This window comes from Xiphophorus couchianus, chromosome 1, assembly GCF_001444195.1.
Source record: "Xiphophorus couchianus chromosome 1, X_couchianus-1.0, whole genome shotgun sequence".
Taxonomy (NCBI): domain Eukaryota; kingdom Metazoa; phylum Chordata; class Actinopteri; order Cyprinodontiformes; family Poeciliidae; genus Xiphophorus; species Xiphophorus couchianus.
The window spans coordinates 12117531-12133187 of NC_040228.1; the positions used below are offsets into that span (position 1 = coordinate 12117531).

A 15657-nucleotide genomic window follows, 5' to 3' on the forward strand; every position below is an offset into this window, starting at 1 on the left:
TCAGCTTCTCAATACTCTCAGTATGCATCAAACCTCTCATAACTGGTTAAAAAAACAGGAACATGATACAACTTCATAAAATCTCTAGTTTATCAATACACAAAACACCGCATATTCTCTCATCATCAATCTTAACGCTTAAGATTGATGATGAGAGAGACGAGCTGTCTCAGGGCCTCTCTGTGCTAAAATCCTTTATACTGCTTGAGTCATAAGTACCCAAAACAGACAGGGTTATTATATTGTATATCATCAGAACAGAGGCAACAAAAAAAAATAAGGTGGATCTCATCATGAAACCATAATCTTTAACCATACTGCCTTGATTTTTATAGGCTGTTCTCTAAAATCTACTGAGGATGCTAAGTGTTTCAGTGAATCCACCTGAGTGATTGTTTTTAAAACATGTGTAGAGATGAAATGTTGCTAGATTTTTATTACCACCTCTCATAAATCGCTTTATGATCCATGGCCCTCTAAAAATGGCCTTGAAAGAGACAATCTTTGACAATGTTTTATCTCCACAGCTTGTTAAGCACGTGGGTGTATAACCGTAGCATCTGGATATCATGGGAAAACATATGTGGATGCATCCGCTCCGGCACAAATGAGGAAGAAAAGTATGGATCTCTTCCCTGGACGACGTTCATCAAAGCTCATTTTGTGCCATTTTGAGTTCTGAGTATCTCTGCCTGGCAGAACGCAGTGATGATCTAATTTGACCCCATGCTGGTCTGAACTGTTGAAGCTAGTTCCACAGTCAGACAAAAGTCCAATTTAAACAATGAGTTTCCTCCGGCAGAAAATAACAGCGTTTCTTTTTCCTTTTCATTTGTCATCCCTAAATCACAGATTGGATTAAAAAGTGCACTTCATTTACTATGAGTGCCTTGTTGGACAGCAGCAGTGTATAAAAAGTATATTTCCCATCAAAACACCCATTAAACAAATCATAAACCCTGCTTTATAGTCATAGTGTTGATCTTAAATTTTCCTTGTGAGTCGGCACGAGGCCCTCTGTTGTCTCAGGCCATGAGGGAAATTGGGAAATTGTTTTCAGGTCCGCGATGTTTGATGAGAAACACATGTTGGAGCTGGGGAGCTACTTATCATTCACCGTTTGTGGCTTTCAGGGTTTCGCTCCACTGTGCTGCTTAAAGTGCGCCACGCTTAGCAATTATACCTCTCAACGCGGAAATGTGCCTTTAACCCAAAACACATGGAGACTTCTGTTTCCTCAGCTGCTAAGTAAACATTTCTCATAGCTTGAAACCGCTCGCTTGCGGTGTGGGTCCACTGTCCCCAAAGCGGGGGACGTCATTACGGACGTGAGTTTAGACAGAAGGACTCATGTCCGCGCATACGCTCACCCGGAGAACACAGGCTGATGCAGCACATTTCCAGACCGAGCTGTGTTCTCACTTAGGATTCTGTGAGGGCATGCTGCTGTACAGATGCTAAAAAACACATACATGTCACCTCTGGTACATATGTGCGAAAAGCTTGAATGTATCTTGTACTGAAGCAGCATATTCTCACCCTAAAACATTTGAAAAATCTAACTTTGAGTATATTATTCCAACCTCTTTTAAAGATGACTTAACTGAACTATTTTTTTAATACTTATTTTGTTCATCATAGTTTGTAGGTAATAATCATTAACTTTTTTGTTCATTGGTATATAAAAATTATGTGGCACCCAGGCCCATTTCTTTCAGCTACTGGCCACTGAACTAAACAATGATGACCCATTTATGCTGCCACCATTATAGTTAACAGAGCAGGACAATAGAAAAATTAAACAAAATCTCCATGATAATCATTATGCACTAACGACACAACCACTAGATGTTAGGCAGCATGCCTGGAAAAAAGGGTTTTTCTATCACATCGTGGTCGTTCCCTGATATTCTTTCAATCACTCTGGATCTCTACTGGCAAAAGGAAACTGTGCAAAGTGGTTGCAACAGGGGTTTCAACAATTGTTTCCACCTCCAGCAATCACTGGGCATGGGACAACAACCTGGACACAAGTCCCCAGTCCATCACAGGACATATTACTCCTGCGAAAGATGAATTAATTCCAAGATCTTTTACACATCTCTTACCAGGCACTAGAACAAATCTCTCCATCTCTGCACACCACACAAGTGTTGCAGATAGATTTGCCTTAGGAAGATCCATCTCCGATGTTACACAGCCAAGTCCATTTCTACCCCATTATCATTACAAATCTGCGTGCTAACTGTGTTTGCCCTGCTGTCTCAACTCACTGATCGTTCTCTTTATTAGTGGATACTACACAGAAGATTAGAAAACGCCTCCTTGCTTACAGAAGATGAAGTGCCAGTGGGAAAGAGCATAAATAGAGCGAAATCAATTGCACTGTACCAGTGTTTCTACTCAAAAACACTCCTCTGGGGAACTCCATATGAAACTAATTCCATCATAAATATACATGTGTTACACAAAAACATACTGTCTGCCAGCGGAACAACTGTGAATTAATTTGCCTTCAGACTCTCTTAAACAAGGCTTGTTAAAGATCTTATCTTGCTGCTAATAGTCCAAAGGCATTTATCTTCATTTAGCCAGATGTGCTGCCATCCTTGGATGCTGCTGGAGTTGCTGCTATTTTCTTCTCTCCATGCTCATAAAATATATTTTTCTTCTTTTTCCCTTTTTTTTCTCCCCCCCCCGAAGCACTTAGTTAACCAGCAGAAAGAGACCGACCCCTCTCACACCCAGGCACCCACCCGAGACATATTAGTTACAAGGCTTTTAAACCAGTACGGGGGGAGTCTTGCTGTGAACAGTATTTACTCAGTAAAAACACACAGCCTGGCCGCACGTTGGTGGTTGATGATTTAATGGGCTGCAGCTCTCTGATAGTATGTGGGTTTTCTTTGTTTTTGGAGGGGTGGGAGGTTGGCTCATTTGTTTTGCAATTATTTGTTCATGCATGATGCTTTTTATAAGGTGCATAAGAGTTTATGTTCGCCACCCTGTAGCTGTAACCTTTTGTAAAAGTCCCAGGAAAAGAGAGAAAAGACAGACTTAAATTAGTTTTTTAAATATTTTTGATAGTTTCTTTGCTGTTTGAAATGAAAGAGTTCATAGTTTGTATCTGTTTTAGCCAGACGTTTAGAAAACTAAGCAAATTTAGTGTAAATTTATTACATTTAATCAGGAATAAGGAAGTGTAACATTTCAGCATAACAATTCACGACAAGGCAATTAAACCATTTTATCAGACAAACCGGTCCAATTCATCTGATTACATGGAGTCCTATTTTGTCCAAATACAGTTCAAATCAACCCAATCTTATAGTCAGATTATAATCCAGTTACATTCATTTATTAATTTGAAATGATAATCCATCACAGTAGATCTAGTTGATCATTTAATCCCAGGTGATTAAAAAAGGCATCACAACAGTGACTCTATAGCAGTACTGAATTTTGAACAAATGTGGTGACAGTGGAAAAAATGCAACATTTAAGTTTCACAAGTTGAAAACTAATATACAGAAAAAAAAAATCATCAAATAAATGTATTAAAGAAAAACTCCAGGAAAAATAAATTGCTCACTTATGACATATAAATGCCCAATAATGAATTTACATTTTCAATAAAATCATAAGTAATTATGAGTAAACAAATTTTAGCAGTGAATTTCCTCAGAAGCCTCTCATAAGAGGTGCTTTATAATCTCCTTAGTAACTGCAGCGGCTGAAACGTTTTGATCCGCGGTTGTTTAAACATCACAAATTTCACACTAAAGTGGATACTTGTCGACACTTGAGGTGGGCCTTTTAAAGTCAACGTTCGTCAATCTTCTGCAGTCACCGATACCCCAACTCTCATCCTTTAGCCAAGCACCTAGTGCACTTAGCACATGATCCTAACACAATGTGTGTGTATCCATGCTGACATAATGTATCTCAGAGCTGAAATCCAGTCTTGGCCCAACATTTAATTAGGTTTCTTCAGACTTAATAAGACATATGTCAGAGTTAGTGTTGTGTGACAAGCCTTGATGTGAGATATTATATGGTGCTGCTCTGTAGATAATGCACATTATAAATGTAGATGGTGGTTAATATGTCTACTTGAAAGCCTTCTTTTCCTATGCTGGGTGGCATAAACATATATGAATGGTCATATTTTATTTCTTTTTAGAAACCCTAAAGTGATTCTGTGCCTTGGCCACTTTTCTTTTCCTCTGCCTTTTAAAGCTATTAATTTTTTTTGAAGAAAAAAAATGAGGGAGAAGCAGAATTGAGCCTTATTATACGGGTGCCGTGGGGAGGCGAGGGATTAAGATGGTTCTAATGAGGTGACGGCTGTAATAAGAGTGTCTTTAGCAGGCCTCCAATGCACCACCTCTAGAAACACAGCTCCTTATCGGAGAGGTTTAGGAGCCGATAAGAGCCCCCCTAAAAAAGAGGAAAAGTCATATCGTTCGTCTTCACTTCTCCTCCTCCGCCTCCCTCCATCCGCCGTAAATGAGTCTGATCCCTTTCAGATGTGATTCAATTAATTTCTCTTAGATTTAATTACAAGCGAAAGAGTCCAAGTTATCCCTCTCCCCTCGATAGGGGGTCCACGCTTCCTAACAAGCTTCCTCTAGTGAGTCAGGAGAGTCTTAATTACAGCTTTTACTTTTCTTTTATCCCACTTTTTCCCTCGTCTACTCCTAATCCCTCCTGGTCTCGTTGGCCTGTCGACTGGCTCCTGTATGTGTTTGTCCTTTTTTTTGAGAGTGCCAACAAAAAGCAGTTATGCATTTCATGGTTTCACAAATGTTTTGCCTGATAAAACCATCTCACTGCAATCAGCTAATTGAATGATCATCTGTTTTTGAATAGTTGTATTGGAATAATTGTTTGACTGCTGAGAACGCTTTTGGGAAATATGTACAACATAGAGATGCATTAATCAGATTTTGAAACTTTGACTTGCTGATAAGGATTTTTAGCTTATTTGTTTTTTTCTTTAACAAAAGACACAAATGTGTTTATTTTTAAATACAATAAACATTAAACTAATAAAATGTAAAAAAAAAAACAATGATATTTGAAATGAGAGCAAAGACACAGAGATGTGGTTCCATGCATCACAGAAAATCTACAAATACAGTAAAATCCTCTGGGTTGTGGCTAAAAGGTGTCTAAAAATGATACCCAACTTTTATCAATCCCAACTTGATCAGTAATTACTTATATTAGAACCATAAGTGATGTCACACTGTGTGAGACAGAGAGCAGTCAGTGATACGCAGCTTTGCAGTTATGCATATTTTACTGTTATTTCAAAGCAAATTAAATGTTGAAAGGACATTTTAAACTCCTCTTATTTCAGCGATTAGCATGATTAGCACATAATAGAATAGAATAGAATAGAATTCAACTTTATTGTCATTGCACTGTCACAAGTACAAGCAACGAGATGTAGTTAGTATTCCCAGCAAAAGTCCATATGCGTAATACTTTTTGGGGACCTAAAGGGCAAGATTATGATTATAAATCTATGACTAATGCATTATGTCCACTGTTCTCAATTGGTACAATCTACAAGCCATATGCCGCACATTAGGAAATCCACAGTTATGGTCACATAATATTCTGTGGCAGTAGCTGTCCATGTCCATGTCATGTTAGAGCTATCCTATCTACATTTAGCCTTCAATTTGCTTTTGTGGTGGTGTTGTCATGTGTGGGGATTGCTGTTTCAATGAAATATGGGATGCTATATCCGAAGCGCTCCATACAGCAAAACCCCTGATTCTCAAGAGCTCTCAGTGGTTGCAACACCTTCAGAGTTGAGGTTTTATTGAACTTTCTAATTAACTTTGCCTTTTCCAGGTGTGGGAGAATGTTTATGTCACTTGCTCTTTGCTCTTCTGGCTGACAATGACATATATGCCATTCTTTTCTCTTTTTCTTTTTCATGTTTGTTATGTTTGAAAATATATAATTTAAGGTCATTGTAGCTCGCATATGATGGTTCCTTTTCAAGACATTTTTCTTTTACTGTAGAGTAGGGGTGCCCAAAGTTGGTCCCCGAGGGCCCGGTAGTACCAATACCTTTTCAGCATGTCAGTGTTCTTCTTAGGCCTTCTAACAAGCCATCATTTGATCCAGGTGTGTTAAACCAGGGAGAGAACTAAAACATGCAGGATGCCAACCCTCGAGGACCGACTTTGGGCAACCCTGCTGTAGAGGGAGATGGACACAGCACACGTAAACCACAGAGTGTCCGTGTGATGCACTTAAGAGCATCCAAGTTTTGCCTTTCGTGTTCCTCAAAGTTAAGTCTTAAGTTAACATTAGAGACATTGATTTTGACTATTCATTGAACTCTAAACCCCCAATTCCCTTTAGAGTGAATGAATACTTTTGATATTCTAAGAAACTCTGCAACATTTTCAAATCAAGCAGTCTTGTGACAGACTGTATAAGACGCCTCAAAAACAGGTCTCACCTTTATTTCATTCTGTATCTGACATAATTATCAATCAGTAATCTGGCATGTTTTAGAGCTGCTCATTGTAAATTTGTTTTTAAAAAATCACTTTTCTCCTCAGGCTTTTGTAAAAACTTTCATTTTGTTGCTTCTTTTTGCAATAAGCTACAAGTCTTTCCTTCGCAAAAAAACGAAAATTCACCATCAGATTTTCAACAGTAATTTGCCATTCAAATACCTTTCCATAATACCCTGTAGCATTTCAAACTACACCAATGTATTTGTCTGTGCGTGACAACTCAACCCTTTGATAAAAGAGAAAAAGAACAAAACACACTGTTGTCCTTTGGCATGTCTTCATGAATGTGCCCATTGTTCCCCCGATTGTCATTATCCAAAACACTGCACACTGACCTAATCTTTTCTGCGCAGTATGGAAAATTATGTAAAAACAGGCGATTCGCTCTCACAGGACTTCCTGACTTCAGTAAGGTGGTTGAAGTGGCTATGTTTGCCCTCCTGCCTGTCACCTCCACCAACAGGTTGTTGCTAAGTTGTTATGGTGACTCATGGCTTGACTACAGGAAAACGTGTGGCGTTTAGCATTTGCATTCGCCATATTTGTTTACTTACCCCGTCGTTTCACTAAATAAGGTTTAAATATTTCATGTGGTTGAACTGTTAAAGGGGCCTGCAATGTAGGGACTTTGTGCCGTGACCGTACATGTGACCTGACCAGTACATGTGTGTGATTCTGTGTCACTGACAGTTGTGTGTGTGTGTCTCTCTGGGGCTTTTCCTACAGACATCATCCTCAACCAACCGCATCCTGGACAACCAAACAGTTGGAGAGCTAAAGGCTGAGATTGCCTCTTTGAAGGGCTTACTGCTCAGCAGGTAACAAAGTTATCCAGACCGCTGTCACATAAAACGCCCTTCAGGTGTGTGTGTGTATTTTTGTGTTGGAAGGATAAGGACACATTGCTTGTGGCCTTTTTGATTTCTGTAATGTAGTCCATTTGAACTGTGTGCCAATGACCATGCGCTTGATCAAGTGTAACATTGTAGTTTGTGATTTCTGTATAAAAATATCACTGCATTTTCCTAAGAATTTAAAACGTAAAGGAGAACTATAGATTGTGGTTCTGTATTTTTAACAAGTAATTGTCAAAACTCTGAGCATTAGCTTCAGGCTTCTGCTGACGTGGTAACTCAAGTTCAACAGTTGAAATCAGGAGTCTCCCGATACATTTTTACTACCGATACAATACCGATAATGCAGTTATAAGTATTGGCCGATGCCGATATTGACTTGAGATCAACACGAATCATACGTACTTTTTTTTTTTTTTTTACTTATTTTGTAGTGTGGAATGTTGTAAAAGGCTTGATCAAGTGATATTACTCAAATAGAGAACTATGGTCAACAATAATAGCTATGAGAACAACTGACATGTTTATTATATACCGCTGGGTCTGTTTCTGGGATACTAGTGGGCTTCTAGATAGAAATGCTGGTGCGAAATTCTTGAGCGGAGTGCTTCTATCACTGTGTAGATTTTATTGCAGGTTGATACAATCCAACACTCATCTTTTGGCTGATACCCCTAGTTGGTATGTTCTTATTTATCAACCTGGGTAAGGCTGGTAAGATGGTAAGGCTCATACATTGGTGGTAACAAATATTTGAGCTACTGATGCCTTCTGTTATCTCCAAACAGTGCCATTTCTCCTTTGCTCCAACAGCAACAAGGCATTTTTATCCACACAGCTGCCACTCACTGGATATTTTGTCTTTTTCTTTTTAACCTTTCTCTGTACGTATAAATCCTTTTTCTTAACTTCTCACATTCCTATTATCTACTCCTCAAAATAGATAACACAAGGGAGCTCACCATAAATCCATTCTAGTAAGGCAGATGTGTGTCGATTGTCAAAAAGGCCTACAAGATAGCATCTAGAACAACAGAGATTAAAAAAGAGATTTTAAAAAAATATCCTTGAGAAATTAATTTCACTGTGAGATCAGAAGACTGAATAAAATAATAAACGTAAGTGATTGAATTCAGACCAACCTTGACATTCACTGTACATACTTAACGCCAAGTTGCCTCCAAATCAGCAAAAAGTGATGCGTGTCTGGAACAGGTTTTAAAGTCAACATATGTGTGTTTTCGCTGCAGGGCTGAGTTTAAATTTCAGAAAGAAATTCCAAGAACAGAAGCGCCATCAGGCAAATGCCATTATGCAGTGATGCATTTCTGATAATGCTCTGAAGGTTTTCCACAAATACATAAACCTTAGGAACGCAACGTCTCTCAGTTGATTACATTGTTTTGTTTTGTTTTTTTACTTTACGCATACTGCAGCATTCAGTTGACTGATCTCAGTGTTAAAGTGTCTAATGCAGGAAAGAAAATTACCAACATCAACCTAGAACAATTAACAGTTAAGTTTAGTTTCTTGTAGTAAAAAAAAAAAAAAAACAGCACACTTATAATTGACTTTAATGTGATCTTACCATTGTGATAAAAAAAAGTTCTGTATTCTCTTTAGCTTTCCTGTGTTTTTGCTCTTAATCAGACATAGTCCAGCTCAGTTGGGTCGATTAGCATGCATGGTTATGTATCCCCGTCTGTAATGAGGCCTTGAAGTTAGAGAGTACATCAGAAAAACCAGCAAGGACATAAATTGCTTCAGAACTGTCTGGTTGAGCATGTTTTGTTCCCCTCCTCTCCTAAATTTTAATCAGTAATAATCCTTTTGTCATTTGCTTTCCTGACTTCGTCCAAACTCTTGCTGTAATTTTCTTTGCAAAGACTTGAATCATAAAATAAAGACTTGCCATCTGTCTCTAAAACTTGTTACCTTTTTGTTCTGCCGATCCAAATAGTCTCCAAACTGCAGCGTCTTTTTGATCTTAAAAACTGCATTCTGTGTAATTAGAGACAAATGCACTTTACCAGGTGTGGTGAACATCTGGCTATTACAGCGGGAAAATACTCCATCATAATTATGAAAAGTACTTAAGATTTGCGTGTTAAAATGTAAAGTTCCTTGCAAAAGTATTCAGCCCCTTGAACTAATCCATATTCTGCAAACTTCAATCTTTTGTGGGATGTCTATGTAGATTTGCATGACAATACACAGAAAAACTACTAAAATGAACCTTTCTATCACTTTTATATTTTAAAAATACTTGAAGATTTTCTTCTGGCCACTCTTGTGATGGCCAGATTTGTAGAGTGCATGACTAACGCCTCTCCTGTCAGCAGATTTTCCCACCTTCCATGGACCATATCTCTGCTTCTTCAATGACTGCTCTAAATGGTGCTATAAGTTTTTTTTATTGTGAGACATCAGAGTAAAGGAGAGCGAAGAATACAAATGCATGCCTCTCATTGAATATTTTTGAAACCCATGTGTTGTTTTCCATCCACTTAAGGGAGTTGATCTGTCAGATAAAATCCCAATAAGATGCATTGAAATTTGTGGTTGCAACCTGGAAAAATGTGACAAAATTCAAGGGGTAGTAATTGTGTTTGGAAGGTGGAAGGGTTTTGTGGTTGCCGTCACCCACCTTTGGTTGATACTCAAATAAAAACCAAGTTTTTTTGATGAAGGTGTCTTTAAGGGTAACTCTGTTCCTGTTTTTAATCCCACAGGAGACAGTTTCCTTCCACTCCTGCCATTCCAAAGATCCCCTCGTGGCAGATTCCCCTGAAGTCGCCGTCAGCAGTCGGCTCGCCGTCTGTTAACCACACCAACAGCAGCAGCGACATCTCCCCCGTCAGCAACGAGTCCGCCAACTCCTCCCCAGTCAAAGATGGACACCAGAGCCCCCAGGAAGTGCTGGGGGGCCCAGATGGAGCCCACAGTATGAACGGTGACGCCCACACGATTCCGCCGCTAGACCAGGTGCGCATGGAGGTGCAGGGTGAGGAGGAGAAGAAGGAGGAAGACGAAGAGGATGATGTCAGCCACGTAGAGGAGGAAGAGGAGGAAGCTTTGAGCATACAGACGGAGGATCGAAGAGGCGGAGACGGACAGATTAACGAACAGGTGGACAAACTGAGGCGGCCCGAGGGGGCCAGCAACGAGAGCGAGGTTGATTAGCCGAAGAGCAGAAAGCACAAAAAAAAAATCGCTCACTTGTCATCTCGGCTTGTTTCTCTACGAACCTCCCCGCCGACACTATGTGATTTCTGTCCACCTTCCCCTTCCGTTTCCACTTCCCCTTTGTTACATTTTAATGTTGATCAGAATAGGGAGTAGGTGTGGGTGTTGAGAGAATCCACAGCTGACAGATATTAGTGTGGCTGGTGACTGAAAGGCTTCCCACAGTTTACTTTTGATCACGCTGAGCCTCGCATAGTGAAGTCTCTCCGAGAAAAGAAATAATAGAAGTGATGGTAAAATCACAACAACTCTTAAAGCGCCTGTTTAATACTAAGCTTATGTGACTTCTTACTTTTAATTTAAATGATTTGATCAGCTAATTAGCAGCTCTGCCTCAGCGTCACCGTGACCATACGGATTCAGACTAAAGCTGCACATCCGTTAGTCAGAAAGCAGATGTTGCATCGGTCTCAAAGTTACGGTGAGTTTCCTGCGAAGCATTTTTCGAGTCGCTCTCCTTGCTGATGGCAACAGGAGAGGACAAGCTCTTCCAGGGCCGATGCTTTTAGCCTCTTTTATGTGTCCTTTTGCATTGGTGTCAGTCTGTCAATAATTCACAAGGCCAGCAGGGTGGCATTTGGGTGAAATAAAAGCCCTGAAATTTGAGATTAGAATGTGATGACGGGCTTTGTTCCATGCCGGTGTCAGAGTGCTCATATGCTCAGAGAAGGAGGGGAGGGGAGAGAGAAGATAAATGTTTTTCTCCTTTCTTTCTTTCTTTCTCTCTCTCTTTCTTTCACTAGCTTTCCTTTTTCACCGAGGGCAGAATCCTGCATCTTTGCGCGAGAGTGTTTGTTTGTGCGCGAGAAAAAGAACCCAGACAGTCTGCAGAGCTATATCTGCGTCTCCAGCAGGGCAGCTGATTTGGTTTGTGAAGTATGTTAATAATCAAATGATCAACAAATAACAGATGTATTAGTTCATGCAGCTTGAAATGTCAAGGAGGCTAAAAGCGGAAATCTAATACTGGAAGCCCAGTTGCATCTTATCATTTTCTGTGACAAACCCTCCGGTCCAAATTAGGTAGGGCCTCCCACAGTGAGTAATCTTTACAGAAAACGGCAACAATATTTTGTAATTAAGCTGCAGTAAGACAAAAGCGCTGCCACAGATGGAAGTTGCAGAACTGGTATTACTTTCTTTAATCTCTCTCTCTCTCTATCTCTCTCTCGGTGTGGAGGTGGTTGGGGAAGTTAAAAAAAATGCCCCGTGATTGAAAAGGAAAGTAATAAATGAATACTTGACTTATTGAATTACTCACTGTGTCTCAAGCTAACAAGAAGAGTCCATGACTGAGAAGAAGGGATGCCAGCCTTTTTGTCTCCATCACACGGCTTTCCTTGATGTAAAGAAAATGGCACAGATTACACTTTGTTGGGTTAATTAAGCATCAAATAGGTTTACTGTGTTCTGTTAATGCATTTCATTTTTTTGAGGGGAAGTCCTGAACATTGTATAAAAGTCGTCACCAACTGTAATAAATCTGGTTCACCACAAGAAGAGTGACTTAGTTATTTTAAAACTGAAACAATGTACAGTGAACGTTATTCCTTTTACTAGAGCAGGCCTAGAAATTGTGGCTAGTTTTAAACTGAAAATGCAGAATATTTGAAATGAATTGACATTCTTTAAAATTTGTAATATGGTTTTGATAAAGTCATAGTTTTTATTATATTCATATGAAGCTTTGAATAAGTATTCACACCCCGAAACTGTTTTTGTCACATTACAACCACAAACGCTATTGAAATTTTAGGATGTAGGTGATAGAGCCACAGTCATTTTCTTCCTTAACTGACCAGTATTTATCTTCAGTTCTGATGAACCTGCTGCAGAAAAACATCCCCACAGTATGATCCTTCCTCCACCATGTTTTACTGTGAGGAGGTGTTTTTTTTTTTTTTCAAGGTGATTTCCAACAATGGTTTTCCTTCACACATTGTTTTGCGTGTAGGCTAAAACGTTCTATTATGGTTTCATCTGCGTCAAAAAAAATTGGTCCTTTTTGACAAACTCCACCCAGGTGGACTGAATTTTAATTTGGGTTATTGGTAAGAATGACTAATTATATCATGTATGTCATGCCTTTCAGCTTTTGATTTGGAAAAAAAACTGATAAATGTTGCACTACTTGGTGCAACATCGAAGTGTGGGAAAGTTCTAGGGCTGTTTATACATTTGCAGGGTGCTGTATTGTATGTCTTTTACAAAATAAAAAACCCTGCAACTTCAGCTACAGATGAGAACACCAGCCTGAGATACTGTATGTATGTGTTGACTGTAAAACCTTGAATCATCCTCTGCTGAGTGGTCTGAAACCATGACAAGCAGGGACTTCCACCATTTTCTCAGCTTTCTTGGCAGAAGTGACTAAGTGAAGCGCTGTGAGATCAAGTGTTTGAACCTTTGTTTATTCCTGTAGGTTGATCAACAGTACATGCCTCCTACTTCCTGTTATTCAAATACCATGTTCAAAAATGTTGTTTAAATTTCTATTTTTTTATTATTGTTATTTTTCTGTTGGGAAGCTGAGTAAAGCTACGTTTAACCATTTAAGGTTCAACATTTGAATTGAATTTGCAGTTATGATTTCGTTTATTTAAAGTTATGCCAAATCATATTTGGTCCAAATCAGTCAAATTTGATTAACAAAACAACTTTAGATTTTGGGTGAAAAGAAAAAGATGTCAAACACCGTTTGAGATAATGGTACAAATAAGCTCCATAAAGTGAAAATCCAAGTGTCGTCAGTAAGATGCTTTCTTACACCATTGTAACACAGGCCGCCTAAGGAGAACCTTCCTGGCCACAGACATCAGTGTTTATAGTGACTCTTTGAAGAAACTTTGTATAATGAGTGCTGTGCCACCATAAATTTTTCTTTATAATTAGGCAATGGAAACACAGCAACCACACAAACCATTTTTATGGATCAAGACTAGCATCATGTATGGGAAAAAATCTCTATTTGGACTATTTGGACTCGTGACTTTGTAACTTTTACTATAAACCAATTTTCTGTGGCCAGATCAAAATGAAAGGTATTTGCCATGCATTATCAAGTGTATGAATTTAATTTATCAAAGTTTGGATGATCAATAGCATTTCACATATTGATGAGGTGTATAAACTTCTCTAAGGTTCGATAGCACATCCCTTTGTAATCCATTAACCTCTCCCTGGAGTTCAGGCCAACCTTAGATTTATAGGGACCTACTGTAATAAATCCACTTGTACATCATTTAGTGTCTTGGGGGATTTGCAGTGCATTCCTGTCTGCAAAGCATCATCTATCCTAGCCTCATATTCTCATCTGCATTTTGAAGAGTCCAAACAACAGCCACCACAGTTTGCATACCTTGTCGTGAACCCAGTGTGCATTTAAATTTGATTCCTCGTGCCAGCCGCTCAGCGTGGTGGTGGTAGAGAGAGGGCCTGTTTGTCCAATGCAACACCTTGGTTTTGACACCATTTGACTCCCCAGCAGGGAGCCTTAACCTCATCAATCTTGCTGCTAAACGGAGAGCACTCAATAGGATGGTGTATTGACACGCTCTGAACTCCATTGTTCACTGGAACTGAGCACTCAGCAGGTTAGAGGCCTGAGTGTCTCCTTGGATCAATGCAGGAGTTGTTAGCCCTTAGCAGCGGCAGGAGGAGCAGTTAGAGGACAATGGTGGCTCCCTCTGCACCTTAGACAACTTCTCTGCTCCAGCCAGAACAAATCTTGGAGCTCAATTGGTAATCCTGTCCCAGTTTTTATGTTTTCACATCATTCTAAATGAGGATATTTCTTCTTTCTGAACTGGATTCTAAACTTGCAGATAGCTCGAGGAGGTGTCCTGCAATATGCTTTAAGTAAAGGTCAGGATCCAACAAACTGGCCAGTTTTTTATATTCCCTGTAAGACAGAAAGAATAGTTTGGGTATGCATTGTGGAAATCGGATGTCTTTTTTTTTTACAACTAACTCTTGTGGAGATACTAATATACGAAGAAAATTTATTTTTAACTTACTTGTATTTTAAGTATATTTTTAAGTATAGCACGATCATACTTAAAATATAAGTGAAACAAAAGTGAACATCAAAACAAAATGCAGACATGAAAATGTCTACATTTTCTACATAATATTTTCGACTGATATTATTACTGTCACTATTAGTCCAATCATTGTACAAGGAGTGAAGTCATCAGTCGAAAATGCCGAATTTTTCATCAGTAGCTATTCTTAGCTTTCTGAGACTGAACTCTATAACATGAATGGGCTTAGGAAGGATTACAAGTGCATTTTAGCAACTTAAATAAAACTGTAACTGTAGATCATTTGATTAATTTAAATCTGAAAGTGAAGTATATATTCTCTCAGAGTGATACTTCTAGGGAATTTCTTTTAACTTTGATGCCTTACAGCGAATGAAACCCAAAATCCAGTTTCTCTGAAAGCCAGAATTTCACAAAGGACCAATATGAAATGTGTTTTAAAACTGAGCTCTGTGATGGACAGGCGACCTGTCCAGTGTGTAACCCGCCTCTTGCCTGTTAACCACTGGAGATGGGCACAAGAATAAGCGTGTTAGATAATGTACGAATGGATGGATATTAATATTGAATTTTTATGTTATGACTATTTAATGGCTTAGACAACCATGGAAAAGACAGACTGATTTACCAGGCTCTCGGTGACTCCCTCAAGCAGGGTAAGCCACAAAAAGTGATTAATAAAGAAACAGTTTTTCCAGACTGCTATATCCAATCCAACTAACAAACTGTAGTGGAAAAAAGAAAAAAGCCATCAGGGAGAAACACCACTTTGGAGGATTGTGAAGAAAATTAAAATCCAATGTTCATTGGGGCGCTCAGCCTAAATTAACATTGTTTTTGACGACAAGCTGAAGGCAGAGTGTTGGAAAGAACAGGCGTTTCTTAAAAGACAGTCCAATTTCAAGGCATTAAAGGGGCATTATTATTATTATATGTTTTCCAAACATGTAGTGCCATTTTATCAAG

At 39.0% G+C, this 15657-nt stretch overlaps 1 protein-coding gene across 4 annotated transcripts in view; it reads left to right on the forward strand.

The window, feature by feature from the left end:
- pex14 (peroxisomal biogenesis factor 14) overlaps positions 1-13389 on the forward strand; it is a 61641-nt gene extending 48252 nt beyond the window's left edge. For 3 of the 4 annotated variants that reach the window (XM_028012432.1, XM_028012442.1, XM_028012450.1), the window contains 2 exons: positions 7275-7366; positions 10135-10585. In XM_028012432.1, the coding sequence (XP_027868233.1) occupies positions 7275-7366; positions 10135-10585 (543 nt within the window). Of the gene's footprint in view, positions 1-7274; positions 7367-10134 lie in introns of all 4 variants that reach the window. The other variant, XM_028012426.1, reaches the window with a different exon arrangement.
- Positions 13390-15657: the final 2268 nt, after the last annotated feature.